Genomic DNA, 26,429 nt, shown 5'->3' on the forward strand with positions numbered 1-26,429 from the left:
CCAACCTAGGGCCCTGTGTGTGGGGGATGCACCGGGAGGGGCTCGGGGGGGAGCCCCTGACACCCCCCCGTTAGGGTCCGTGAGGGGACAGGACACCATGGCCCGGTGGGGGGGCGGGCACCGAGAGGGTTCGGAGGGAGCCCGGCCAACCCCCCCGCCAGGGCCCAGCAGGGAGGCGGGGCCGCCGCGGCGGGGATGGGGGGAGCCCGGGCCCCTCCGCTGACAGCCAGAGACGTAGACCCCCTAGAGCAGGGATTTAATGTTCCACCCCCTCCGCCCCGCGTCCTTTTCCCTCCCGGTGTCCTTCCAGGCTAGCTCTCCCAGGAGGCCGGGTGAGCTCCCCGCGATAGCGTTTAATCGGGGCGCGTTGCCGTTTCCCATTGTTAAATCCTGCGTTCCCAGGGGCAGATAAATTCTCACGGAACTACTCGAGCTTGGTGGCCCGGTAGTGGCGGAGCCGCGGGGGCCTCTGGCAGCTCTCCCTTTAAGAATATCCTTAAGGAGAGGTTGCTTTCTGTGATCTGGATTCACTGCTCATGTGTGTTCAGTATTTTCCTTTCTCCTAACTAAAAGCTCATGAATTCTGACTTAAAAATTCCTAAGTTGACTTGTGTTACCAGCTTCCTCTTTAGCCTTCTTAGAAATTGTATTCTAAAATATCTGTGAATGAGTTTTATCCAAGCTTGGATATCAGGGCCTACCTGACGTTTGCTTAACTACATTGTGATGCTTAAGGCACCAAGGGATCAGTTTGTTTCTGTGAACGTCTGTTGGAAGCCAGAGAATAGGGCCGTTTCATTTGTACAATTTTTTTTATAGCCACTAAGTATAATCGTGGAAAGAGAAACAGCGTGGAATGACTTTTTCTAGATCTGTTTATCTGTCTCAATTGACAATTCAGGCAAAAATACAGCTTTTTTTGGGGGGGGGGAGTGTGGAGAAAAATCTTCAGAGCAGTAGGCTTTTCTAGAAAGTAAAAGGAGTAAAAAGATGCTTTGTCCTATGTAGGACGTATCTCCAAGGAATACTGTATCTTTTTTTTTTCCTTACTTTGTGTTCTGCTTGAAAGCACTTAAGTAAAAACTGAGTAGTTTGTGGTATTACACTTGGGATTGTGAAGGGATGAGGTTGGGCAGTGGTGGTTTTTTTGATGCTGGCACAGTATATATATATTTTTTTCCCCCCTTCATGTGCAGAAAACGCTGTAAATGCTTAGTAGGCTTTGCATTTGAGATAGTTTGGAGAACAATTTCTACAGAACTTCTTGAAGCCTTGGTTCCCCTCCTGTTTTGACTGTTCAAGTGCAGGTTTTGTAACTATGGATTTTCCTACCTTATTGCACTTTCTGTGGCTTGATAGTTCAGGAACAGTTATAGAGTTGCACTTTCCCCTTTTATATCTGTCTTACCCTTATAGTGCCACAACAGGAGTACACTACTTTTGTTCTCTCAAGTCATCAACCGTATGTTCATGACAGGGTAGAATTTATTGCTCTCCAATGAAGTTTTTAATATGCGAAAGGAGTATATTATAGTATATATAATATATACAATATAATATAATATAGTATATTATAGTATATATATATTTACTCCATATATATATATAGGAGTATATAAACAATGCTGTTAGAATGAGGGTAAAGCTGGTTTCTGTTGAATTGGATTTTCGAGTTTAATGTTAAAAATCCCTTTGCAAGGAATAATGCCCTCTTTAAGAGCTGGTGATGTTAGTGTGATAGCCTTATGGATAGCCATTAGCCTACTGCTAATTTGCTGGAGTATTGAAAGTTCTTTGGAGGAGTAATGCAAGGTGTCATTCCAGATGTGCGCCTCGGCACAGAAGCTGTTTTTACTTGCTTTCCTAAAGTTTATCTTCATGTTTGAAGGTTTGGGAATATAAGTCCTAGAGATTCTGTTTCCATGCAGAGCTGTAGTAGGATGACTAGTAATTGCATGTTGTCTTTCAGCTGACCATGTAATGTGCTTGAGTCTTACTTCGGTGGGGAGACCATGAATGGTGAAAGTAACCTATTGAGGCTGTCAGCAGTGGGCCAGCTTGAAGGACCCTTCTTAGGCACTACAGACTGAATTAAACAGCTTAATCATATATTAAAATAAATGCTGATTAAACAGCAACTACTTTGCAGTTGTCAACATGGCTACTGCTTCGTGGCGTATAGGTTCTGTAATTCCTTATTGGTCCCCAGAGGAATGATAACTCTTAAACTCTTAAATTATAATAAAATAAATGCATTTCCCATTGCCCTTACAGTGTTGTCCAGCATGTCTGCTAATTTGAACTGCAGTTTAGAAGAGGAGTTAATGTATTTATAAGGGGGAAAAAACCCCAAGTATTTTTGTGCTCTAAGGTAGCTGTATAAGTAAGTCTGTGAAAATGAAGAAACTAATTCAACATTAAATACCTTTAAAAAAACGCCAAAACTTTTGTAAAGATGAGTTGTTGTTTTTTCCGATTAAGCTCTCCACGAGGGTGAGCCGGCCAGTTTGCCTTAAAGAAACATACATTTTCAAAGTAAAGCTAAGGTCATACTTGCAAATCAAAGAAAACTTTATTTACAAAATAACTTGAAGTGCAGCACATTAAATTTCATCTGGAAGCATAAACGTCCCCTTTTTAAGTCCAGACTTGTTCTAGTTTGTGCATCCCGCAGGGGTTTGTTTTATCTGAAGTAAAATAGGTGACAGCGTACAGGAAGAGCTTTGCTTTCCCTGTCCTCGGTTCTCCTTGGCCCATCTCCTGCCTGCCGCCTTCCTGTCGCTCTTGTTTTTTGCAGCGGCCGGCGCGGGGGCGGGGTGGCCGGGCGCTGCGCGGGGCCGTCCGGAGCTGTCCCTTCAGCACCCGGAGCGCCGAGCGCCTCTCGACGCCCTCTGAAGCCGTGAGAGACTCGAGGAAAACGCTAGGTGGGAATACCACAAGAATGTGCTGTGTCAGGGGCTCGGGGACGGTCTCTTGATCATGCTGTGCGGTTTATGCGTTTGTTTGCTTTTAGTCTTTAATTGACCTTGTCCCTAGGAACAGGGTAAGTGAGGGTTCTACCAGTGCTGAAATTCGACTGACTGAAGGTGATGGGACTCAGCATCTGATTTATTCAGCTCTTTTATAAGCTGGAAATATCACAGTAGCTCATTTTGTGTATTCTTGATGACAGGGTAGTCTTACGCCTGTAGTTATTGTTGTTACAGTCTTGTTCTAAAATTTCATTGCTTCTGGTTTGAATCTACTCCATCTTTCCTAGTAATCTGCAGCTTATGAGCACTTGAACACTGGAGTTACTACTCGAGGAGTGAAGCCTTTATTGTGTAAACCCTTGAAGTTCAGAATGTTACACAAAAGATGTACTTGCAGTAACAGACAGTCTTTTTGTGTTCTGGACTAGTAAGGGTCTTACATCCTTTTGGAATACTTTCCTGGTCAGTGTTCTATCTTGTTGCTCATTAATCTTTTGCTCATGGAACACTAGAAAAAAGAGCACAGGCATCCTTATTATGCTAGCTCAGGTTTCAGATTTATTGGCTGTACTGCTCAGGAAGGCTAGTGATAGAATCCCTATATGTAGTCATAGATCTGACCAACACATAAGAGTAAGACAGAACTTAGTCAAAAAAAGAAGAAAATATCTGCAGTTGTGGGCAGCAGAGTTTGTATTAACTCCATACAGGTTTTTTACAACATCTTGTACTTTAGACTTAGGAAAGAAATTTGATAGGACTATATAAAATATTTTAGTTAAGCAGAATCTAACCTACTCCCTTGCCTTGTGTGACTACATAACACTGGAGAGTTTTATGGGTGCAGTCAATAGCTACAAAAGCGTATAATATAGTGCAGTGCTCTGAATTAATACCTATATCAAGTAAGTCCGTTACAGACTTAACTTCCTTTCTGCTAGACAAAGCAGGGGAACCATGTCAGATTTGGCACTTCAAATGCAGGAAAGTACTAAAAATCTTGGTGATTTTTCTGCCTAAATCCCTGCATTGTGGTATTTTTCCTTTAAAACTTTTAAAAATTTCTTTGACTGTAATTGGTAACCACCAAAATATCGCAGACTAGCATCAATGATATCTCACCGGTGGCCTACCACTGCTGTATATTCAGTCATGACGGCATGTTTTCCTCGGTCGGTTTGTGGCTTTTCCATTCTATTTTAATCAGTATTGGGTAGGTTCTTTTGGCTGTCTGTGAGCATAAACCATGTTTCATGTATAGTTGTACAGGATGCATTTTATCACATCTTTTGCTCCAGATCGAATTGATATGCTGAATTAAGACATCTGTAGATATTTATTATAGAATGCCAAGTAGCCACCAGTTACTGTTGCAGCCTGTAAAGTGTAGCTGTGAGTGCATGGGAATGGAAAATGATGGTCCTGTTATCTCATATAATTTCTGTAATAAAAATGCAGTGTGCATTAAGAAAAAAGACTTCTTTTTCTTATTGCTTGCTCTGTATGTGGTCTGATCCATCTGTTTGTCGCACTGTTGTCAGTAGTGTCAGAATTGGTTAGCAGATCTCTTCTGGGAAATGATTCTGCAAAGTTTGTAGAGATTCGCTACATTCCCTTGTAGAGATGTGGAAGAATAAGCATGATTTGGGAAGGGCTAAAAGATCATTAGTTGCAGTTGAACAAGAAGCATTCAAATAAGGGACAAATGTAGAGAGAGATGCATTTTTGTTTAATTTTGAGTATGTCATGTTAAACAGTGTAGTAAAGTCAGTGAGGGTTAGCCCGTGAGTGTGGTGTTCTGTTTTGGAGTCTTGTACTGTCGTTGAGGGCAGGAAATGAGGTTTTGTCCATAAGGGGACGTTATATAGTTGAAGTGTGGCGAGAGGAGGCTGTTAACACATTAAGTGTGTCGTTTGCCACAATTAGGTCAAATTCATGACCGTTCACACTGAGTACTTCATACAGGTTTTCTGATACTGCAAGGTCTGTTTTACCACACTATTTGGCAATGAAGGGTTGTCAGAAGGAACTGCAACTTTTCATTTGTATTGTTTTGGAGTGAATATTGATCCTTCCTCCGGGGGTGGTAAGGGTAAGGCTGGGCAACCTTTAGCTGATGTACAGGCTGTGTAGTTGCTAAATGTTAACAACTTTTTTTTTCCCCCCCTCTCTTCCTAGTCCAGGAGATCGACTTCTCAGAGCTTGTTCTGGAGGAAATCATTGGCATAGGGGGCTTCGGAAAAGTGTATCGAGCTGTATGGATAGGAGATGAGGTTGCTGTCAAGGCAGCTCGCTATGATCCTGATGAGGACATCAGCCAGACCATTGAGAATGTCCGTCAAGAGGCCAAGCTCTTTGCAATGTTAAAGCATCCCAACATCATTGCCCTCAGGGGTGTGTGTTTGAAGGAACCTAATCTGTGCTTGATCATGGAGTTTGCCCGTGGAGGATCACTAAATAGAGTGTTGTCTGGTAAAAGGATACCTCCTGACATACTAGTGAACTGGGCAGTACAGATTGCAAGGGGAATGAACTACCTGCACGAGGAAGCAATTGTTCCCATAATTCATCGTGACTTGAAGTCCAGCAACAGTAAGTGCTACACAGTGAACGACCAGGGTGCTGGGGTAGACTTTTAGAAAGAAATTATACAAAGAGAAGAGGGAAGTAATGTTAACTTAATGATCCTTTCTTGTGAACCACTGTATCCTCTAATTCAATCCCAGAGGGGTTTATTTTTCTACAATATGATGCTACAGACCACAGAAAACGTGTAAATTCTTTCACTCTGCAGAAGCAGCTTAAATGATTGAATGCAAAAGCAACTGTAAATGGAGCATGCATTTCCAATAGTTCATATATATACAGTGTCTTGGTTTTATTGGCATTTCAGCAGACTTGTGTATGATGGAAAGTCTTGTTGAACTTAAAATGCATATTCTCCTTCCACTTTTTGATAGGATAAATGCTGCCAAGCTTTCATTTTAGTTGGTAGATTTTGCTATATAGATGAGATGCAAACCTGTTTTCCCTATGACAGATTTAACCCATCTCTTTTGCATTGGATCTTCGCTCTGTCCCTCACAGAGCTGGTGTTGACAGAAACATTTAACTCACGTAAATGAAATATCTCATTGCATTCCCTTGTACACCCAGCACTTCAGCTGATGTTTGTGGCACTTTATATGTGATGTAGCTGACTCGTTAGAGCATGGAGACTGGACTCTGGGTAGTTAAGATTCTAGAAGTCTTGGCAAATAGCTACTGTAATACTAATAGCCTTATTATCTGCCACTTAAATTATTTGTAGGTTATCCATTTTCCCAAACTTAAATTGCCTTGCAGTTAAACACGTGCATAAAACTGTGTGGACGCAAACTGCTGCTGTGGTTTAAAGATCATCATCATCATCTTTCCTGATACCTACATGTATCTCTTTGGCCTTTTCTCTCTGCTTGTCTATGATTAGATGGCAAGTGCAAACACATTCCTGCATGCTGGAGCACCTCTGCTATGAGGACAGGCTTAGAGAGTTGGGGTTTTTCAGTCTGGAGAAGAGAAGGCTCCAGGGAGACCTTATAGAAGTCTCCCAGTACCTGAAGGGGGTCTACAAGAAAGCTGGGGAGGGACTTTTTACAAAGGCATGTAGTGATGGGACCTCCCGGGAGGTGTTCAAGGACAGGTTGGATGAGGCTTTGAGCAGCCTGGTCTAGTGGGAGGTTTCCCTGGCAGCGGGGTTGGAACTGGATGATCTTTAAGGTCCCTCCCAACCCGAACCATTCTGTGATTCTGTGCTGGCTGCAGTGGTTTAGATAGGTACGTTAGTATGAACTATCTTTCATTTAGGGCTCAGATTAATAAGAACCACTGTGAACTGGGTGGCTGGGATCCAGGCAGATGTTCTCTTTTGCTTTGAGGGCAGTAACATCTAGCAACGAGGTATAATATGGGTATTTTAATATCTTAAATAGGTTCTAAGTTTACAGGCCTGGGAGAATCTTTGTATGTTTTTAGGTTTGTTTTTTTTTTTTTTGCCTTGGAGCTCATGGCAGTGAATTTATATAGCTTGTTATGAAGGGAAAAAAAATAAATTATTAACTCCTGTTAGTAAGTTTGTAAACGGGGACTTCCAAGAGTTTTCAAGTTAGTCCCTATAGTATTATTCTTTATACTGTTTAAGTTCCCTATTTTGTTAGAGTAAGGCAATATTAATGTCTGTAAGGATTTCCTAATATCTAAACTTTCCCCTACCAAAACAGGTGGCAGTATGTGCATGGGCGTACTGATAAATGCTGAATGCTGTAAAACGAAGGTTTGATTGACTTGGTTAATGAATGACTCACTTCATGGGTGAATAAGGAATAGTTGCCTTTAAATGTTGGCCTTTCCTCTTTACGTAAGAAAATATTTACTTGCTCATTTTGCTAGTAGGCCGTTAAGACTTTGTTGCTTAATGCTGTCTGAACATTTTTGAGGTTTGGAATGAAGGTTATTTCTAAGATGAAAAGCTGTTAACTCCTGTATTTCACTGTTTTATTCAGACTAGAGACTGCTAGTTGTAAAAGAGAAACATATCAACCAGAGAACCAGCCCAACAAGAGGGATGCCAGTGCGCAGTATCACCAACCGGAGATATGGGTGCTAGAAAACAGCTGTACTGTCAGCAGGAAGAATAAATGCTTCTTTGCTACAGTGAATCAGCAGTACATAAAGTCTGCTTCACTCTAAACTTTCAATGAGAAGTTGAGGGGTTTGCTACATGTATTAATGGAATTTTCCTAATTTGGGAGAAAACAATAGTAAAGGAAGTGGAGGAATAAGTGGGGAGTACCTGCGGAAGGATTCAAACACGTCCTGTGGAGGATAGACGTAGAGAATTTACACAGTGGTTTTGGCCAAAGATACCATCGAGTCTTTTACAGAAATGATGGATGTAGGCAAATTTTAGCCCGACTAAGTCTGCAGAAAGCAGTATTATATTTGGGAAACTAAATAAATGTAGGAGCTTGTACTAGAGGGAAGGACTTAAGATATTTTAAGGAAAATTCATTCTTTGGTAACTCTGTTTTGAAATAAGATGTTTTAGTAACCTCAAGTGTAGACTTGAAATAAAACAGCCGTTCAGTTTGGCAGCATAGTTTCTCATTCTGTGCTCTGTGGTGGAAGAGATTTTTTAAAAAAATGTATACTATTTTAAACATTTTAAAATATATGTTCTTTTGTGTGTATATCTATAAAGCAAGTATCATAAATATTAATTATGACAACGATGGAGCTTTTTGGGGGCGAAAGAACTGTTTGTCTCTTCTAGTTTGTGATTTGGGTTTTTTTTGTTTTGTTCACCCTTCCCTCAAGTAGTATATATTACCTGTACATATAGGTAATTTTAACTCGTGGTTATTTGTAGCATAACTAGCTTTGAACCGACCAAGTCATGTCTTTCCTGAATACTCTGTCACCGTGTTGCTGAAATCCCTTTTCAATTATATGTAATAAGCATCTTGGAAATTTCTCTGCTTTGTTTTCTATGGAAAGCTTTTTACAAGTTTTGTAAAGATTAAGAAACAAAGTGTGTTGCTGCATCCTTTTTTATATATGACATACCTTTTCTGTGTTTTTTTGATGTACTTAGTTTTCTTAGTTACTGTGGAAAATGGAGAACAGGTTATGTTGTTAGCTTTGTGTCTGTAGAATAACAAGCTTGTAGCATTTTCCTAGCATAGGCGATCATGTTTCTCTGGAGAAAGAACAGCTTTTGCTTGCAAGAACTTGGAAGAGATTTGTGCAGACACACTTCTTTCGTGTACTAAGCATCTACAAGTACTGTAGAGCTGTCATGGGAGCATCAGCTGTGTTGCTCTACTGCTTGGTACTGCTTATGACTTCTCATCTTGCCTTTGAGCACCAGCTGAGACCTACGCTATCCATCTGAAGCTGCAGAATGAGTTAGTTTGGGAGTTAGGGAACAAGATGGGGAGTGGGAAAGAACAGAGCTGCTTTATTTAAAATAAAATTTTCTACTAGAATAGAAGAAAATGAAAGAATGCCTTCTTTTCAGATGTCAGCCTGTATTTAGGCAGATGCAGATTGCATAAGGACAGTACTTCATAATGAGTTTTTTAAGAAGGTCGTGTTATTTTGATCACTAAAAGAAGTCCAGTGTGCACCTTAATACAAATCTGAGAAATTGCTTAGTTATGTAAGGATTAAAATATCCTTTTTTATCTAAACTTTTGTGGACTCAAGTAATAGATACCAAAACAATGCTCAGAGTAGTTCTTAACATGGCATGGTAAAAAACATAAGATTTCAATTGCTTTGGGAGGTAACTTTGTTTTGTGTAGAGACTGAACTTCAGGGGATTATTTGAAGATTCCAAGAGGTGTCTTGTTTTGGAGATTCTCCTTGTGAGAAAACACTCTCCAAACGAATTGTCTGTTTTTATTCTTCTAACCACAAAGGCAGATATTTTTCTGTTCCCACATTTTTCTTTTTTTTTTTTTTTTTTTTCCCCCTCTTCATTATCATTTCTTGATGATCAGTGAGTGATCCAGTGGCATTACTAATTCATGTGTCAGTCATAACTACACAAGAGAGAGAAGGTAACCCAGGAAAGCTATTTTTTTCCTGTTGTGTGAGGAAGATAAGTATGTCTTTTTTTTGTCATTTATTCAAGAGATTCAATTTAGTCTGTATGAAACTTAATCTTATTAATCGGACAGAATCCTCTCTTGCTTCTTCTCTTCATCTGGTGATAATTGCTGACCTTTCCATCTTCAGGTGCATGTCGGTGCTCCTCTAAGCGTATGTTGCAGGATTGATAGTAGGCCTCTGCCAATGTGAAAACTCCTAAATAATCTAAATTCTGAGCTATAGCAAAAAACAAAGCAACTAGGGATGCCCTCTGAAGTCAACATCATTGCGTTTAGTTCACCTCTTGGAATTTCCCTTTTTTTAATCTCTTTCTGTGATTTGAGTCTCATTTCTGGACAGAGGAAGGTGTTTGGCATGTAGAGCTTAGGATCAAAAATGGCAGTCCTGTTGGTTTTAGTGAAGTATTGTAAATAATGAAGCTTGTCCTATTTGTTTCTACTTGTCTGTAAGTGTTCAGTATGCCAGCATTGCTGTAGGAATAATGCCAGTTAACTAATGCTGCAGAGAACTAGCAAAAGCATATTTGCTCTTTTTTTTTTCTGGGTCAGCAAAATACGCTTGTTATTTGGACTACATTGAAAGATTTTGCTGAGGGTGTTCATGCCAGTTAGCAAAGTGCTTTATAAAAGTCACCATGTTTGTGTTCCATGATGTGGCACAGAAGATTAGCAGAAAAGTGACATGGCTGCGGTCAAAGAATGAGGTAAGGACAGAGCTCAAAATAAACCCCGCAATTCTGATTCAGTCAAGTCAGTAGTTCTTCCTTCTAGTTCTTTAAAGTTGTTTACCTCACCTACTATTTGGACCACCAAGTTAAGCTTGTGGTAATCTAGGATTCAATGCTTTAGCTTTCTAAAGAATTTCAAACTTGGCTATAGCTTTGGGTTTTATTTTATGCGGTTGTTAAGCCTTTTTCTGTTCATAAAGGTGCTAATAGAGCTGACTTTTGCATGGTCTCTGGGCAGTTGCTCTTAGAACTTAAAATATTCCTTGTTCCTTATTGTTTTTAAAGTATGGGCAGAATCTAGAAACAAGGATTCCTTGTGACTAGTTCAAATCCAGCCTCAAGGACAACAGGACTTGAATGTTACGTATCAGTCTTGATAATGTACAATTCATTACCTCATTCTGTGTTGCAGCATTTGCATCCAAATCCATTCATAATTGACACTTTCCCATTAGTCTTTTCAGAGAAATACTTAATGTAGATCTCTGTCTGGTAGAGTCATGGAGGAGATCTCTTCCAGGGTCGTCTTAAAGTATTTCAGCAGAGCAGTTTGGAGATTTGCAATGTTATTGCTGCTTTTGGTACTTCAGTGTAATTTGCTGACTAACTCTCCAATGTTGTACCTACTATCATAATGGATTTCTTTTCTCAATGCAATTAGATGAGTATGAGTAATGCTTCTTATAAAGTATAGTGAAACTATTCCAGTGGCATCTGAATGTTTTTCAGTGTGTGAATAATTGATCTGGATTTAGTTAGTTGGTCCCTTGCCCTACAAGAGGAAAGGGATAAAAATGTGAGATTTGAGAGTAGGTGGGGACAAAAAAGTTGAGAGAGGAATTTTATGCAAATGTTCTCCAGTTCAGGGACCAAAAAACCAGGAAACCTCATTATTATTATTATTATTATTATTATTATTATTATTATTATTATTATTATTGTTATTAATCTACAGTACAGTAGAAATCAAGCCTTTCAAAAAGCTGAAATGTACTCCTGAGGGTGATTAAAAATGACTTCAGGTTCTGCCCGTAAGCAATTATCTGATTTTATGGGCACACTATATGATATTGCTAATGGTGTATAACTCCTAGTACTGGGTACTCTGCTTGGTTCTCTGTTTCCCCAGAGTATCGGCCGTTGTGCCGATATCCTGGTCATTTGTATTGTGGTTAAAAAATTCCAACTAACTAATAAAAAATGATATATGTTGTATTACGATGATGAAATTCATCCCAGTAATGCTGAAGCTTTTTCTTGAACAGAATGAAAATAAATTTTCATTTCAGGTGTTATTAGTTCAGAAATACACATTATCACTGAAACTGGTGCTAATTTTTAAGCTGCTGAGACACTGTGAAGCCACGGAAGTAAGGTGACTATTTAGTTTGTTTTTTTTCTCTCTGAGAGGTTTGAGAGATGTTTTCATGTTGCAGTCTTATTTTCAGTATGTTTTAGTAGATCTCTGGGATTTCCACAATGAAAACACATATTCTGTAAGTGGTTTGGTTTCATTGAATATGAATTGATGTCTTCACTGTTAATTGCAAGTCAGAAATGGAAAGGCTTTATGGAATAAGTTTATGTCCACAAGAATGCTTTGATATTCTCCTGCCCACAAAAAGTAACGAAGAGGCTGCTAACAAATTTAACAAATGGAATCCCTTATCTTTCTAGACAAGAATGGAAAGAGTTACGCTTATTTTAAAGAAGTGAAGTTGTATCTATTTCTCTTAAAATCCTTGCTAATATCCTTTTCATGTCTTTGTGCCACTTTATATATTTTTCTGCAGGGTTCTTTCTGCTCCTAAGAAAAAATTACCTGAGAGCTAGGACACTGAGGACCTTCTCCAAATTGTACACATGGAGCCATAGAACAGATACAAGCAGACCCGAGCACCTTCATGCAGGAGGTGTCCTTTTGACATCTGTGTGCTGTTCCCGTTAATTCAGTGTCTGACCCTGACAGAGCTGGGATAAATCTGTGTTTTGTGAAACTTCTAACTAGCAAGTCAAGAGTGAGAACAGCCTTGTTGTGGCATTTCTGGGAAGCTAGCAAAACCTTTTCAGATCCACTTTTTTTTTTTTAATATTGCTCACACATCAGTAAACTTAGTTTGAATGTTGAGAGATTTTTGTCAGTACCTTCACTTTGGCTTTTCTTGTCAAACAATTCCTTTCAGAATTTCAACCTATTTGAAGCAAACAGACTCATTCTTGGAGCATCAAAATTAAGCGCAGTCTTGCTCTTCAAGTGTTGATTCATCATCCAAGATGTTTCCTTAATTTTATTTAATATCCTTTTTTGAAGATGGTGCGTATTCCCTTATGACAAGACAAGGAAAGTCTTAAATTGTTGGAAAGAATACAGGATGTAGCAGGTGATTTTATGTAGCTGCTCTTTGATACATGTTTACTTTCTGATTCTAGGACAGTTTCAATTAAATTGGTATGACTTTGATTTCCAAAAGGTTGCTGTAGTTGGCTGGCATATGTAATAATTGCTTCTTAGTTGTCTGACTGCTTATGGAAGGCTAAATTCAGCCTTCCTCAGCCTTCCTTTCCATATCTTTTCCAGATATGGAAAAGAAATAGTAACAGAACCTCTTGCACTAAGGAGAGAAACTATCATAATGTATGAGGATTTATAGTTATGTTGTTTGGTTCCATCTGTGTTTAAGACTGGGGAGAAGAGATCTCACTCTCATAATAATAAATCTTTGGGTCCCAGTCTGTAGAAAAGTCATTATGTGTTAATTGCAGGAAGGTGCAGCATAGTTCAGGATTCTCTTCAGAGGGAAGTAGCCAGAGGATAGCTAGCCCTCCTATGATCTCTTTGTGATTGTACCACACACAGTCCTTCCACTCCACTTTCTAAAAGCTTTGTTATATTACTCAAGCATTTATTATAACAGCATTTTTTAATTAAAACCAAAAATACTCTCCTGAACCACCAGACTTTATCTAATGCACATATTGATTCAAAATTGTCTCTGAAATCCTGTATGTGTTTTGAATGCTGTTTTATCCTGGATGATTTTTAGAGCTACAGGCCAAGCCCCTAGGTAGCCGTACGTCTTCCTCTTCATCAAGCAATCTTCTGGAATTTTCTTTGGCTGTTGATAGATGTTAAGATTTGCTGCTTGTATTACAGCTGAAAATATTAATTTAAAATGTGGGCATGGCTTCAGCCTTGTTGATTTATGATTTATTGACTTACTGTTTAGATGTGTATTAAACGATAGTCTGTGTGCCAACAGCTCCATTACTAGTAACAGGTAAATACTTCTGCCACTAAGATTCTGCTTATCATAACAATTACTGTGCTTAAATTGGGGATTCCTGATGGGTTCATGGGGTACTGTAAAGAAGTGCTAGTATGGAAAATTGCTGTAAAGATGATATGTATATTGTCAGTGGGATATATGTGAGCCAGGCCATGTGGTCTACCTGCCACGAAAGTATATTAGAGCACTTCCTTGTGTTTGGCCTCTTTTTGGAGAACCTCTTTTCAGACAGTCTCTTGAGTGACAATTAATGAATACCATTAATGTGATTCTGCTTTTCCCTTTCCTTTTTCATTGTTGCCTAATACAGTTCTTGATTTGTGGCAAGCTTTCAAATTGATGTAATTTGGCAAAGCACTACTGGGTACAGATGTAATTATATTTTTTCCTTGGAGCATTTACCTGATTAAGAAGGGTGTTATAATCTATGCCTGAGCTACAATTTGTTCCAATGTGAAGCAGTATGGTAATAGTGAGTTTGAAACCAGAGCTGAACAGCTCCATTTTTCCAGAAAACTCAGACCCGAGTGTTCTCCAGGAGCATTCAAAGTGTTTTGTACCAGATCACTTGATGAAACTTTTTTCAGCTTGCCTAGGTGAAAGGATTGATTCTAAATACATTGTGGATCCAGGGGCCTTTCCTATCCCCTCCCCCACTATGCGTTAGCTCTTTAAGAGTTACTGTACTGCATGGCTTAAAATCCAAGAACTGCTGTACTGTCACATTCATCACTTCCTCTAGGTTGATAGAAGAGGGCAGTTGGTGAGCTTTATGGATTTGCTAAACCCTCATGCATACCCAATAATTAAAAAGCTTTTGCATCTAAGGTATATATTTTTTTAAATATCTTGTTCTTCGCTGGTTAGTAATTAAAGAGAGAAAGAATTTGCTTATTTCTGGAGACAATATTTCTATTATTTGTTTTTCCTTCTAAGATGTTAAATTTGGAGTATTTATGTACTCTACAGGGTCTTATGTAACACTTAGTGTTCTGTACCACAAATGTATAAAGATGCAGTCCTACTGAAATGAATGGCAGAGTACCCAACAGAAGATGGGTAAAGGCTGCAAGCGGAAAGCCCAGAGTCAGTCCATGTGCAGGTCTGTTAATCACTTTAAGTACTTTGAATGCAGGATCAAGAGCAGATTGCTCATTATCTGGATACTTGTGAAGCAAAGCTGTGCAGGCTGAGTATGGAAGGTAGAGCTAAAATTGCAAATTAATTTTTGGCACAATATGAGGTCTCATTTTGGAGCAAGTTTAAATTCTTTCCCAAAAGCTTATTTCTGTCCTCAAGGCAGTCTGCCATTGTACTGCCAATTGGACTTAATAATTAAAAAAAGGAACACCTGCCAAGCCTAGTCCCTCGTTGCCTTTGCAATTACATTGCTTTTTTGACTTGTTAGGCAAACTGCAGACTTACTAGCTATGTTCTGGCTCTCTGAGACCACCACACTCACAGTGCAGCAGCATGAAGCAAAATGTTGAGGCTATCTTCTTACCTAACAATCAATATTTCCTGCTACCACCAGCTGAGCTTCCCAAGCTGTATCTTGGGAAGTTTTGCTTGTTCATGGGAAGGCAAGTTGAGGTTGCAACACATAGAAGTTCAGTGAAGCCATCTTTTATGCAAGAAGATGTTTTTTAAATCTAGATGAACTTTGCTCCTTCAAATAGAAGTCTTCAAAAACTATAGGACTATGGTTGGTATATGCTATTATTATAGTACCTTCTAAATAAGAACCGTGACATTTTCAGGATGTATTCTGTTTCTTCAGAGTACAGTTGAAGCTTTTATTCATTTTTTAGATAAAAGCAAGTATAAACAACAATTGGCCTGTGCAAGAGGTGAAAGGATGCTTAGCTGATTTTTCTGAATTAGTCTCTGTTTAAAAAAATAAATTCACATTTGCATGAATTTCACAGCTGCCTGGTAATTGCAAGTATTTAGACTGGAAATATATCTAGAAGGCAGTCAGGGATGTGGACAAAGTGAAGGTTATACCTAAATTCTGGGGAGATGAGTATAAAAAAATACTGTAAACTTAAATTGGCTGTCCCGGGCTGACCCCTGAAATTCCAGGGTGTATGTGTGTGTCAGGGAAGAAATGAAAATTTAAGTGTAGTATTATTTTAGTGTTTATGAGCCTTCTGGCTAGGAGTAGTAGTTCTCAGAAAATACCTTCAGAGCTGTTTTAGCTCAGATAACTTTACTCTGTGGTCTGAAAAACAAACCCTTAGAAAACATATGGAGTTGAGTGAGGAGATTCTTTGTTCAAGACAAGGTTTCCTGTAGCAGATTGGATTGCTTTTGGATATGTTCTGCCATGAGTGGGTGGGAGAGTCTGGATCCTGTGATATTAATCAGACTTTTTTTTCCTCTTTGGCACACCTTCAGCTTCAGGAAGCCTTCAGCTGACTTTTAAAACTTTTATAAAGCATTTTTTTGATAGATTTGAAATTGTTTGAAAGTGGAAGTATTGTTTCCTTCAATTCTTGCACTTGTGACTTCTGCTGTATTGCTGACAGGGATAAGTTTAATGGTAGTACTTCCTCATATGAGTCTAGATTGCTCTTAATTCCTACCGTGGAAAGGACTTGCAGCTTTTAGAACTGAAATGCTGCTTATGTTTTGCATTTAAGGGTCTCAGAGTGAAAAAACATTGGTTTCCTTAAAGTTTTACTCCATTCTGTTCTTTCTGCAAAACTCTTGCACCTGGTATTTGATAGACTCAGTATCTGATAGATCTCCTTACAGTACCTGAATTATCTAAATGGAGGAAGTTGATGGGCTGACGCTTGTCCACTGTCTGACAAAACTTGTGCGATTTTGTGTTTTGGTAAGTGAAACCACACTAAGCTATTCTGTTTGCAGGATGGAGGAAGAAATAAGATGTTTCCAGTATTCCCACCCACAGTGAGTACTCAGCTGTAGCAATGGTCTTTATCCACTCCAGCTATGGCAGGGTGAGAATTAGTTTCCCTCTTTGTGGCTGCCTTTTGACCTTACTGTATTGGGAAACAGTGATTGTACAGTTACAGATGAGCAGAGGCCTATGGCTAAACAAGTCTGGTGCTAGGCTGTTGTGGTTTAGGTGGTTGATTTACCTTGGAGTGATCTGCAAAAACACCCAGCTGCAGCAAAAAATGCATGGTATTATTCTGGGAAAGAAATATAGTTAAGAGTTGTATCATTCTGCATGAGTTTGAATTCCTTTGCTGCTTTTCAGCCTTTAAAGTCTTAAGTAGTGGTCATTTCACCTCTGAGTCTTACTAAATAAGCATAGATATGTTGAAGCATGTTCTGCATAGGACTAATGCAGAAATCTAGTTGGAGAGTCCAGGTGAGAATATGAGAGATTGGTGAAGAAACTTAGTTAGGTCTGTGCAGGTAGTTGCATGGCTGCTTAATGATACATGTTAGAATTAAATATTTCTGCACCAAGTAAAATAACAAGGGTGACATATTTATCGTATTTATAGTTCTTCCTCCTGTCACTCTCACCCACCCATCACTGTTGCTGCCATCTAGCTCTTGGACTGTGTAATCGGCTGTCGTGGCTCTGAGGGGACAGGGTACAGCGCAAAATGATGAATAGAGGCTCTTGTAAATGGGTGTGAGTGGAATGGGCTTGCAGGTTAAATCCTTTTGCTGGGTTTTCTCCTAAATTCTGGATATGACTGCTTTCCTCATTCCTGGAATCTTGGATGACAAAGCATTCAACCCACAAAAGTGCTGACATTGGTGAACACTGAAACAGAACTACTGAAGTGCACTAACACGTAGAGGTTTTCAGATATTTCCACCACCTTGGTGCTTTTCAGGCCTTCTCAACTCTACACCATCAAGTTGTGGTGTCCATTTGGTAGTTTACAGTCAGGGCCTCACCTAAGATTTCCACAACTGCCTCTGTCTCTAGGTCTGGGAGCTCCCTTTAAGCTCATGCTAACTTTTAAGTACTTTCATAATTAGATATTCTTATGTTTCTGGCAAACAAGCTTCTGATACTTTGTTCAGATTATTCTCCCACCTCAAAGTACTACTATGCACACTAGAAGTACTGTAAAGGTAGGCATCTCTGTGAAGAACTCATGAAGTTTCAAAATACGATGATAAAACGTTGCTTTACTACTAGGGAGTAATCCTGTTGTTTCGTGATCCATCTGAAGCTGTAATATTTAAATAAAAGAATGGCAGGTTCTGTCACTAAAATATTGACTGTGTTGTAACAATTGGGGAAAAGTTTTATATGGAAGTTACATGAGATAGTTGGGGTTAAACCTAGAGAAGAGAAGGCTCTGGGGAGACCTTATAGCAGCCTTCCAGTACTTAAAGGGGGCCTTCAGGAAAGCTGGGGAGGGGCTCTTTATTAGGGAATGTAGTGATAAGATGAGGGGTAATGATTTTAAGATGATAACACGGGAGGTTTTGATTAGATATCGGGAAGAAATTTTTGACTGTGAGGGTGGTGAGGCACAGGAACAGGTTGCCCAAAGAAGTCACGGAAGCCCCATTCCTGGAGATGTTCAGGGCCAGGTTTAATGAGGCTTTGAACAACCTCACCTAGTGGAAGTTGTCCCTTTCCATGGGACGGGGGTTGGAACTAGGTGATCTTTAAGGTCCCTTCCAATCCAAGCCATTTTATGTGAAGCCAGCAGTCATCCATCAAGTCAGATATATCCCAGTGTACCACAGACAGCAAATTCAGCTTTTTTCCTCTACAGGAGTTAGCCTTGTCTTCTAGCCTACTCCCTTGCATATTTCTTCCTGTATGCTTTCAGTACTCATTTCACTCAGTCCTTCTCATTTTTTTTATTTCTCTCTTTGCTTAATGATTGTAACTATTTCCATCAGGCTTGGTGTTCATTAGCCAATAGGTTTCTATACTTTGGTGCCAGGCTTACTGAGTAGCATCATGCACAGTTAAATAACTTGGTGTGAACAGTGAGCTGGACCACACAGAGACTGTTTTGTGTTTTTTTTTACGATTTCTTTCCTGTTTCTTAGTAAACACATGCACAGAGTCTGGACTGGGAAAGGGAGCATGAAGTTGCTGATAAAGCTGTTGTCATGAAATACAGGCACGATGGGCAGTTTGGTGGTTAACTATTGTTGTGTTGTTGCAAGGTAATCTTGCTTTCCTTAGTATGCTGTCATTATCATTTTTTGCCTCCTAAGTCAGGAAGTTCTTTTTTTCTTGGTGTGCTGTGTGCTTGATAAATAGGGAATACAACAGAAGAGTAACTAGCTGAAGAAGCTGAAGCCAGTACAGCCAGAAAGTTTTCATATGCCTGGCTGTTGTTACTGTTTTGTGCAGCAGACAGTAGGCAGCAACCACTTTCTTCTACTTCATATGTAAAAATGTGTGGGTTTTGCTGTGGGTGATCACACTGTAGTAGTTCCTCTCTGAATGTTATTCTGCTTCTGAAGTGATGAGTCAGCATTTAGCACAAGCAAAGCAAAGGAGTGTTCTGTTCAGTACTACGCTATGCAGATAAACCTAATCCTTTCTCTAAGCTGAGAAACCAGAAAAAGACAACTATATGACTGCGTTTTGCTGCCTTGCTGCTTAAGCTTGACAATGACATGAAATGAGGAGCCACTTTCCGACAGTTCTTTGTTGCTGGTAACTGGATCAGCATGGGTTTAAGTATTTATTTTTCCCTACTTGCTCTTCCCTACTAGTTTGGCCCACTGGATTCGAAGAATACTTTCCTAACTTTCAAAAAAATTAGCTGAAATCTAAAATAACACTTAAAAGAAAGAAGCAAAAAAAAAAGTCTTGACAGTTACCACTTTCCAGGGAAAGTTTGTGTTTGTGAGAGGAGGTCTTCTAGCTCTGCTGTGTAAAATGAGCAGAACAGAGGATTAAGACAGCAGCAGTTTAGTTTTGTGCCCAAAACCTTTTCTTAATTTCCCTTGTGAAAGCTTTCTTTCTGTTTACGTTATCTATCCCTTTAAACTATCTTTTCATGCATTATGGAGGTAGTATGGTGCTGGATGGAAAACGTGAGATATTACTGAGGGTTTATAAAGTGACCAACTTAAAACCTAATTAAAGATTTACCATGTTTGTTTTACCGATTGGAATGGAAGATTCAGTGCAGGTGCTTTACCTGTTTACATAGAGTATAGGAGTGTTTGGAAGAAAAGTAGATGGGTTTGAGAAGAAGAAAATTAACGGAAAACTATAGAAATGTGTGTATCCTGGAAGAAGAGAAGAGATCCAAACCAATTAGTGCTTCTAGCGTAATTGGAAAAAGGAGAAAAATATGTGGTAGAAATGTCAGTTAAACAGAATGTGAAATTTATCAACATTGCTGTCACTTGCATGTGAAAACTGCAATAAGGTTAAGAACATTCCCAAAACAAAATTTGCTCATCAGTTTAAACTTCTGACTGCAATGGCCAAGAAGCAGGAGTGATATTGACATATTAGATGTGGTTTACCCAGCCCTCTTAGGTTTTTCTTAAACTGTACGTACGAGTAGATCAAATTATATACAGCTTTATACCTGTATCTTCACCTTGTCATAAGTGGATTTGTATATCTGATCTTGTGTCCCTCCAGGAGATGTATAAGCAATGAAAATACAGCTGTTTAATATCTGGAAGGAAGGTCCTCCTTGCAGTAAGACTTTGTGTTCAGCAAAGATGTTCATCATTGGCTTTTCACTTGTTTCAGTGACCACTGAGTGGTGCAAGATGTGATGAATTAAGACCTCCAGCTGCCTTTGTGGGCCAAATGACAGTTGTTTAAGACTGATTTAACAGTAGTACCAGTTTGACTTAATCAGCTGCCTTAATAATAGAAGAGTATTTCTGGAGACATAATTTAAAATAAGTCCGTAGCACTGAGGTAATTTTGCAGCTATAAGTAATTTGATTTTCTCCAGATGACTCTTAACATTTGGTGTATTGGAAAACTTCTCTAATTGAAATCATTTATACTAGAACACAGAGTTAGGACACTTAGCATAGATGTGTCTCTACTCAAGAGAGGCTCCTGCAGAGATTAATTCAGACCATATATGTTAGACTTCTGCTTGGAATCCTCTTCTGGAGAGGCTTTATCTTTCCTGACTATGTTGGGAGCCCAGGAAGAGTGCCTTCTGAGATGATGCGAGTTTGTTTCATACAAACCAGCTTTCACTGTGGTGATCCATGAAGTTGGAGGAGGAGGAAACGGAAGAAATTCACCTTTTGCACACTTACCTTGGCTTCCATATGTTCATATTTCATGCACACAAGATGGAATTTCATCCCTCTAGAAATGTTGATCGGTTGCCTCCAGGGCAGTCCTTTGGTAGTCTTACCTTATAGTTTATGACAGAGTTGAAACTTGGCTAGCATTTAATCTGTTAATTTGTTTAACTCCAATCTGTATTCTTTCAAAATTCATTCGATCCTCTGTTTTGCCTATTTAGAACTCATCAGTGGTTTTGGGTACTAATGCAGTATGTCTACAGTGATTTCTCCTTCTGAAAGGACATAGAATAGACATAGAAACATAACAGTCCCAATTCTAAACATGCTAGTGAAAATTGCTAGTCAAAGTTCAAATGTTTTAACATGAAGCTCCACCTTTGGAACTGTCCTTAAAGGTCTCACTAGACCAACAGCAGTCTTAACACTGTCTTTCTACTAAATAATCTTGCACTGTCAAGTACCCCACAGAGCAGGCATCTCTGTAGTGACTTGTAATAACGTGACAGAACTGAAGGATTCAGTAGTAGCAAGTACATGGAGGCTAAAAGATGTAATATTGTCTTAGAAATCTTAATCAAGTCGCTTTTTTTTATTGCTTTGAATATGAAGGTAGATATTTTTCTTTCTAGTAAAGCATTATAATGTGGAATGGGTTGGAGCAGGAGGAGGAGCTGAGTCGGTGTCAGATACCATTGTGTCAGTCGTACTTCAGTGAGTCTGTTTCTGTGAGGGCTGTTTTCAGTACAAGTCTTTGTTTAAAGAACAAAAGCATAAGTTGGCTCTGGCTCTAGACAAAAATAAATCTCTCATTCTTCTTGAAGTCACTGATGCACAACTGTGACTCATGAAACTGAGAATCATCCCCTTTGGGATCTGTTATCACTGAGATCTGTGTACTTACAAAGTTTTGCCTACTTTCACTAAGACTGAGATTGGATTATGTCAAGTGCCTGCTAACTATTAATACACATACAGAATGATACTTAAAAGTGGAGAAGGTAAAGAGGCTTCACCTTACCTCAAGAAGCTGATTTCCATCTTTTCCAACTGTGCTAGAAAAGCTGTTGTTTCAAATTGCAAACAATAGGAGGGTTTCGGGTACATCATCAGTTCTTTCCCCCAGCTTACTAACTAAGAAACCATATTTAAGTCACACCAACATTGGCTGGGTTACCTCCCCATCATGCTTTGTGCAGATTGAGTCTGGAATGAGGAACTCCAGTTGTGTCATGAAGGTCTCTAATCACACTTCTGTTTCAGCATCTGGTGTTGCCTAATAACTGAAGAGTTTTGGACCTGGTGAAAGGTCTGGACAATGACCAGCACGCAGTGATCTGTAGAATGTACCAAACATGTTCTTTGTAAACTTTATCAGTCTCCTTTGGCTTTGGCATCTTAACTATTGCTTCAAGAGTTAAAACAACTAAATCAAACCTTCTTTTAAGCAACTGGACTTGTTCTTGTGGAAATTATACTCTTCCATGTTGCTGTGATTCTGAAGGGGTGAATGCAAGGGAAGGGAAGGGAAACAAGGGAAGACTAAGACTATGTTGACTAAGGACGATTCTCTGATAATATGGATCTTGATTGCTGAGTTCACTCATGGCAACCAAGGTAAATTAAAGGACATAATTAAGGAAGGCTGTTTATTATCTGGGATGGTCTTAAAGGCCAGGGTGCTGCAGTCAGGACTGTGAGCGTTGTGGTAATTGTCTGTAAGGTGTCAAGATCCCAAGCACAGGGTATCTTAAATCTTCAGAGTGAATTACCCGTAGCTCTGAACTACACAGTAACAGGACTGAAAATGCTGGAAGGTTGATGATGAAAACAAGCCACAGAGTGCTGCCTTTCCTCTCTACAGGAACTTGTGAGCAGAAGCTGAAGCATCAAATAGATGGAAACCTGTGTTAAAAAGCACTGAAAATACTGTATAATGACTGGTTTTCTCATCTCTGACAAAATGCAGTTATTCTTTTACTTGTTGTAATTTCAGTCTTGTCAAATGCTCTTTGAATTCTGCTTTGTATTATTCTTGTAGTTAGTGTCTGCCTCATCATCAAATCAGTAAGTGTTGGCTTAGCGCCTTTGGTTACCTAACCCATCCCTTTATGTCTTGCAGACTCCTCTCTGTACTTCAGGGAACTTTCTCACAAGAGTCTGATATGAAAATATCCTTGATGCTTCTTGAAAGGCAGCAAAGATGTTTTCAGAGAATATGGAGGAACATCAGTAGGCCTTCTCATTTCGAAGAAAAAAGCCTGATCTACATCATAACGTAGATAAGAGGAGGCCCAGTGTTTAATTTCTGCCATTATATCTCTTTAAGCTCAGACCTAATATGTCTCAATTGACTGTCTTTCAGCACTTGCTGTCTGCCTGGCTCTCAAGAAATTAAAGAGTGGGGTCAAATAGTTACCAGTAATGATTCTTGAGAGTGTCTGTGGTAATAAAGTTCTTAATTCTTTGTAGTTGAAATTGCACATGTAAATCGTACGTACCTTTATCTGGAGGACTGCCTGATTCAGGGAAGGTCTTTCTAGGAGATACCAGGCCTATTTGGATTATACTCCTTTGTTGTCCGAGCTGTGACATTGCGGTATAGAAGAGCTGTCTTGCTGAACAGAATTCATATAAGCTGTAGTTAATTTCTCATTGTCAAATGCTTATTTTCTGAAGGACAAGTTCCAAGTCTTTCAGGAACATATGAAAATGTGTGTGAGCACTTCTGGATTATTACTTCTGTAACCACACATGTTCATGATACCTTTCACCTAAAATGGCTAACAATTTTAAATGCTAGTTTAAGCCACTGTGCTTTGCATATGCAGCATGCAAAGAACATGGTATCAGTGATTTGTTACCTAAACTTGTTTTGATGTAGCAGGTGGATCCTCAGAGCTGACTGAATGGGCTCGTAATCCCCAGTTTGCTTCCCCAATCCCTTTTGCGCACTCCCACCTGACCCCTACCCATGCTACTTAAGATGAGTTTTTAGCCTGTGCTGCAGAGAAAAGAGGTGGTTTTGAGTTGTTAGGAGCAGTAATACGTAGCATACCTTCATCTACAACTTGACTGGCTCTGTGCCTGCACACAGGAAGAGATTCCTTGCATGAGCCCTGCTGCAACAGTGAAATGATGATCTACCACTAACAAGATATTCTGCATGTTCCTGCTGATTCAGCTCTTGTTCTTCCCTGATTGTCTGAAAGCTAAGCCCTGTGTCTTGGCTGCTAAACAATTTCTCTTTTTAAGGCTGGAAATGTGAAAGATTTTAAATTCAGTTTTCTACCTTCTTGTTTAACCGCTTTGTCTCATGTTAAATCAGCAGACAATAATATTTATTTCGTTGGTACGAGTTACTTATTTGTGTTTTGCATTGTGGTAGTCTGTAGGAGTCACAATAGGAGTGCAGAAGAAGTAGCACTTGTAGATGAGCACTGGCACTCAGTCTTAAACAAGAGACAATAACAGGTTGTAGATGAAGCTGACAAGCAAATGAGACCATGTTAATCAGCATGAGTAAAATGCATTTGCAGTGTCCTAGCAACCTGGCTTGTGTTTTCCATAAAAGCTTTTTAAGGAGGAAACTGAGAGGAATGTGTAGGTCACATGTTTACAAGATTCTTCATTGAAATCTGAGCAAACGCAAGAGGAAGATTCATGGTTTTCATTTCGCAAATCTGACATGTGGGCTAGGGAGGCTCCTAGCAGTTACAAGTGAGCCTATTGATAGTGATCAAGATAAGGAGAACTGAAGGAGATGCTGTAGAGAGAGAGATAACTTTAATTTTTACATTTTGGAGTTGCAGGATTATAATCCTAGGCAGTTATTACAAGGAAATAGGAGAGCCAAGGATGTAACTGAGGAATCAAGGACTTGCAATAAACCCAGCTCTTTCGTTGTCCTTCTCTGTGGTCTTTTGTCATGGTAATTTATCTCATTTAGCCTACATCTGACAAAACAACAAGTTCATGGATACAAAATAACTGCACAAGTGCCAATTATTCTGTTAGGATTTAGTACAAATCAAGGTAATTAGATTTAAATAACCTCTTGCCAGTAAGGTATGAACAATTCAGCTGTGATGCCTGACACTGTCCTGCTATTGAGCTTATTCAGACAGAATCTGATCTACCTTGTGAACAACAAATTTGCTTCTTGCTCTTTGTGCTTATGTGCTTATGCACCCCCAGCCCCCCAAATGCATACTTTTTTGTTTTGAAGCTTTACTTTGCCTTTACAATGTCACTCCGTATGTATATATTACTGCATTTAAGTTCAAAATCAGATTATATTATTCTGCAAACTCTTTTAGCAGAGGTGGTACATGCTATAAGAACAAACTTAGAATGTGTGTTCTTGGAAGACTTTCACTCTTGCAGTTAACAAGCAACTTTTTAGCCATTTCTCACAGCAATTCTTCAGCTGCTAGAAAGAAGGAAAAAGGTTTTCTAGAAGAGGTGGCTTTTGCCTTTTATAGTTCTTGTTATGATGATCCTTGGTTGGTTGTAGGTTTGGATTTTTATGTAGTTCCACACATGTAAGTGAGGGAGTAGGGGGAAACCCTTGTTTTCTAAGAACCTGTATCTGTAATGACATTAAAACCAGAGGAGCTGCGTAAAGATGGTGTATTAATGGCTTGATAGCTTTTGCTATAAAGTCATGGGACTAATGGTAATGGAAATGTTTTTCTTTGCAGCCCTTTACAAAGTGGCTGAAAATAATTTTACAGGCTTATGACTGTGATAGTTATGGAAGTTCAGTGGCCTCATATTCTGTTGCTTGTTATATTCTTTTACATTGCTGGCACAACTTGTGCAGTCTCTTTATATTAAGATAAAGAGGATAATGAGGTGCTGCTAAAGCTGAGTGGATACTTCTGGCTTCTGGTTTACACTCATGTCACAGAAATGTGACAATACAGATTTTTGGGTAAAGAGGAATATATGCCTTACACTAAAGTATTTTTGAGTTCTTTGCCACTGAAACATGGTAAAAACTTTGGCAGCTTAACTAAAAATATTCATAATGGTGGGGGAGGGAACCTATAGCATGATCTATATGATATCTTGAATTTGGCATGTTATTGCTGATCATTGATCTTTGTTTATAATTATGTCTTTTAAAAAAAAAAATCAGTGTGCACAGAGGTTCCACTCCTAATACATTTACATGAAGGGTATATCCAGCCTATGTGTATCTGGATTTAAAAAAAAAAAAAGCCTCCTCTAAGCAGTTCAAGAAAAAGACGCTATTACTGGCTTGCTGAGAGAGGATTAATTAGGAAATGTCGTCCCTTATCTGGATTTCTAGAAGTTACAGTGGTTCACTTCCTCTTAGCAGAGAATTATTATACAGAATAACACCAGACACTGTATTAAATAATTATCTGTTTGTTCTCTGGGGCTTGGTATCAGTTAAATTTGAATTTATTTGTTAGACAGCTGTTCACTTGTCAGATGAAGGGATCAGCTTGAAATAACTTGTAACAGTGTGTGGTATGTTTGAATAACTAAAAGTCGGGAAGAATCTTGACAATTGGAAGATCTCCAGGAGGATTTTTTTCATAAATGCTA

At 39.1% G+C, this 26,429-nt stretch overlaps 1 protein-coding gene across 4 annotated transcripts in view; it reads left to right on the forward strand.

The window, feature by feature from the left end:
- MAP3K9 (mitogen-activated protein kinase kinase kinase 9) overlaps positions 1-26,429 on the forward strand; it is a 101,363-nt gene that overhangs the window by 590 nt on the left and 74,344 nt on the right. For all 4 annotated transcript variants that reach the window (XR_008449992.1, XR_008449991.1, XM_054067514.1 and 1 more), the window contains exon 2: positions 5,151-5,564. Coding sequence is in view for 2 of the 4 variants with exons in the window: in XM_054067514.1 (XP_053923489.1) it covers positions 5,151-5,564 (414 nt within the window). In the remaining 2 variants the exon portion in view is untranslated. The remainder of the gene's footprint in view (positions 1-5,150; positions 5,565-26,429) is intronic.

Source organism: Cuculus canorus, chromosome 5 (genome assembly GCF_017976375.1).
Source record: "Cuculus canorus isolate bCucCan1 chromosome 5, bCucCan1.pri, whole genome shotgun sequence".
NCBI classification, from domain to species: domain Eukaryota; kingdom Metazoa; phylum Chordata; class Aves; order Cuculiformes; family Cuculidae; genus Cuculus; species Cuculus canorus.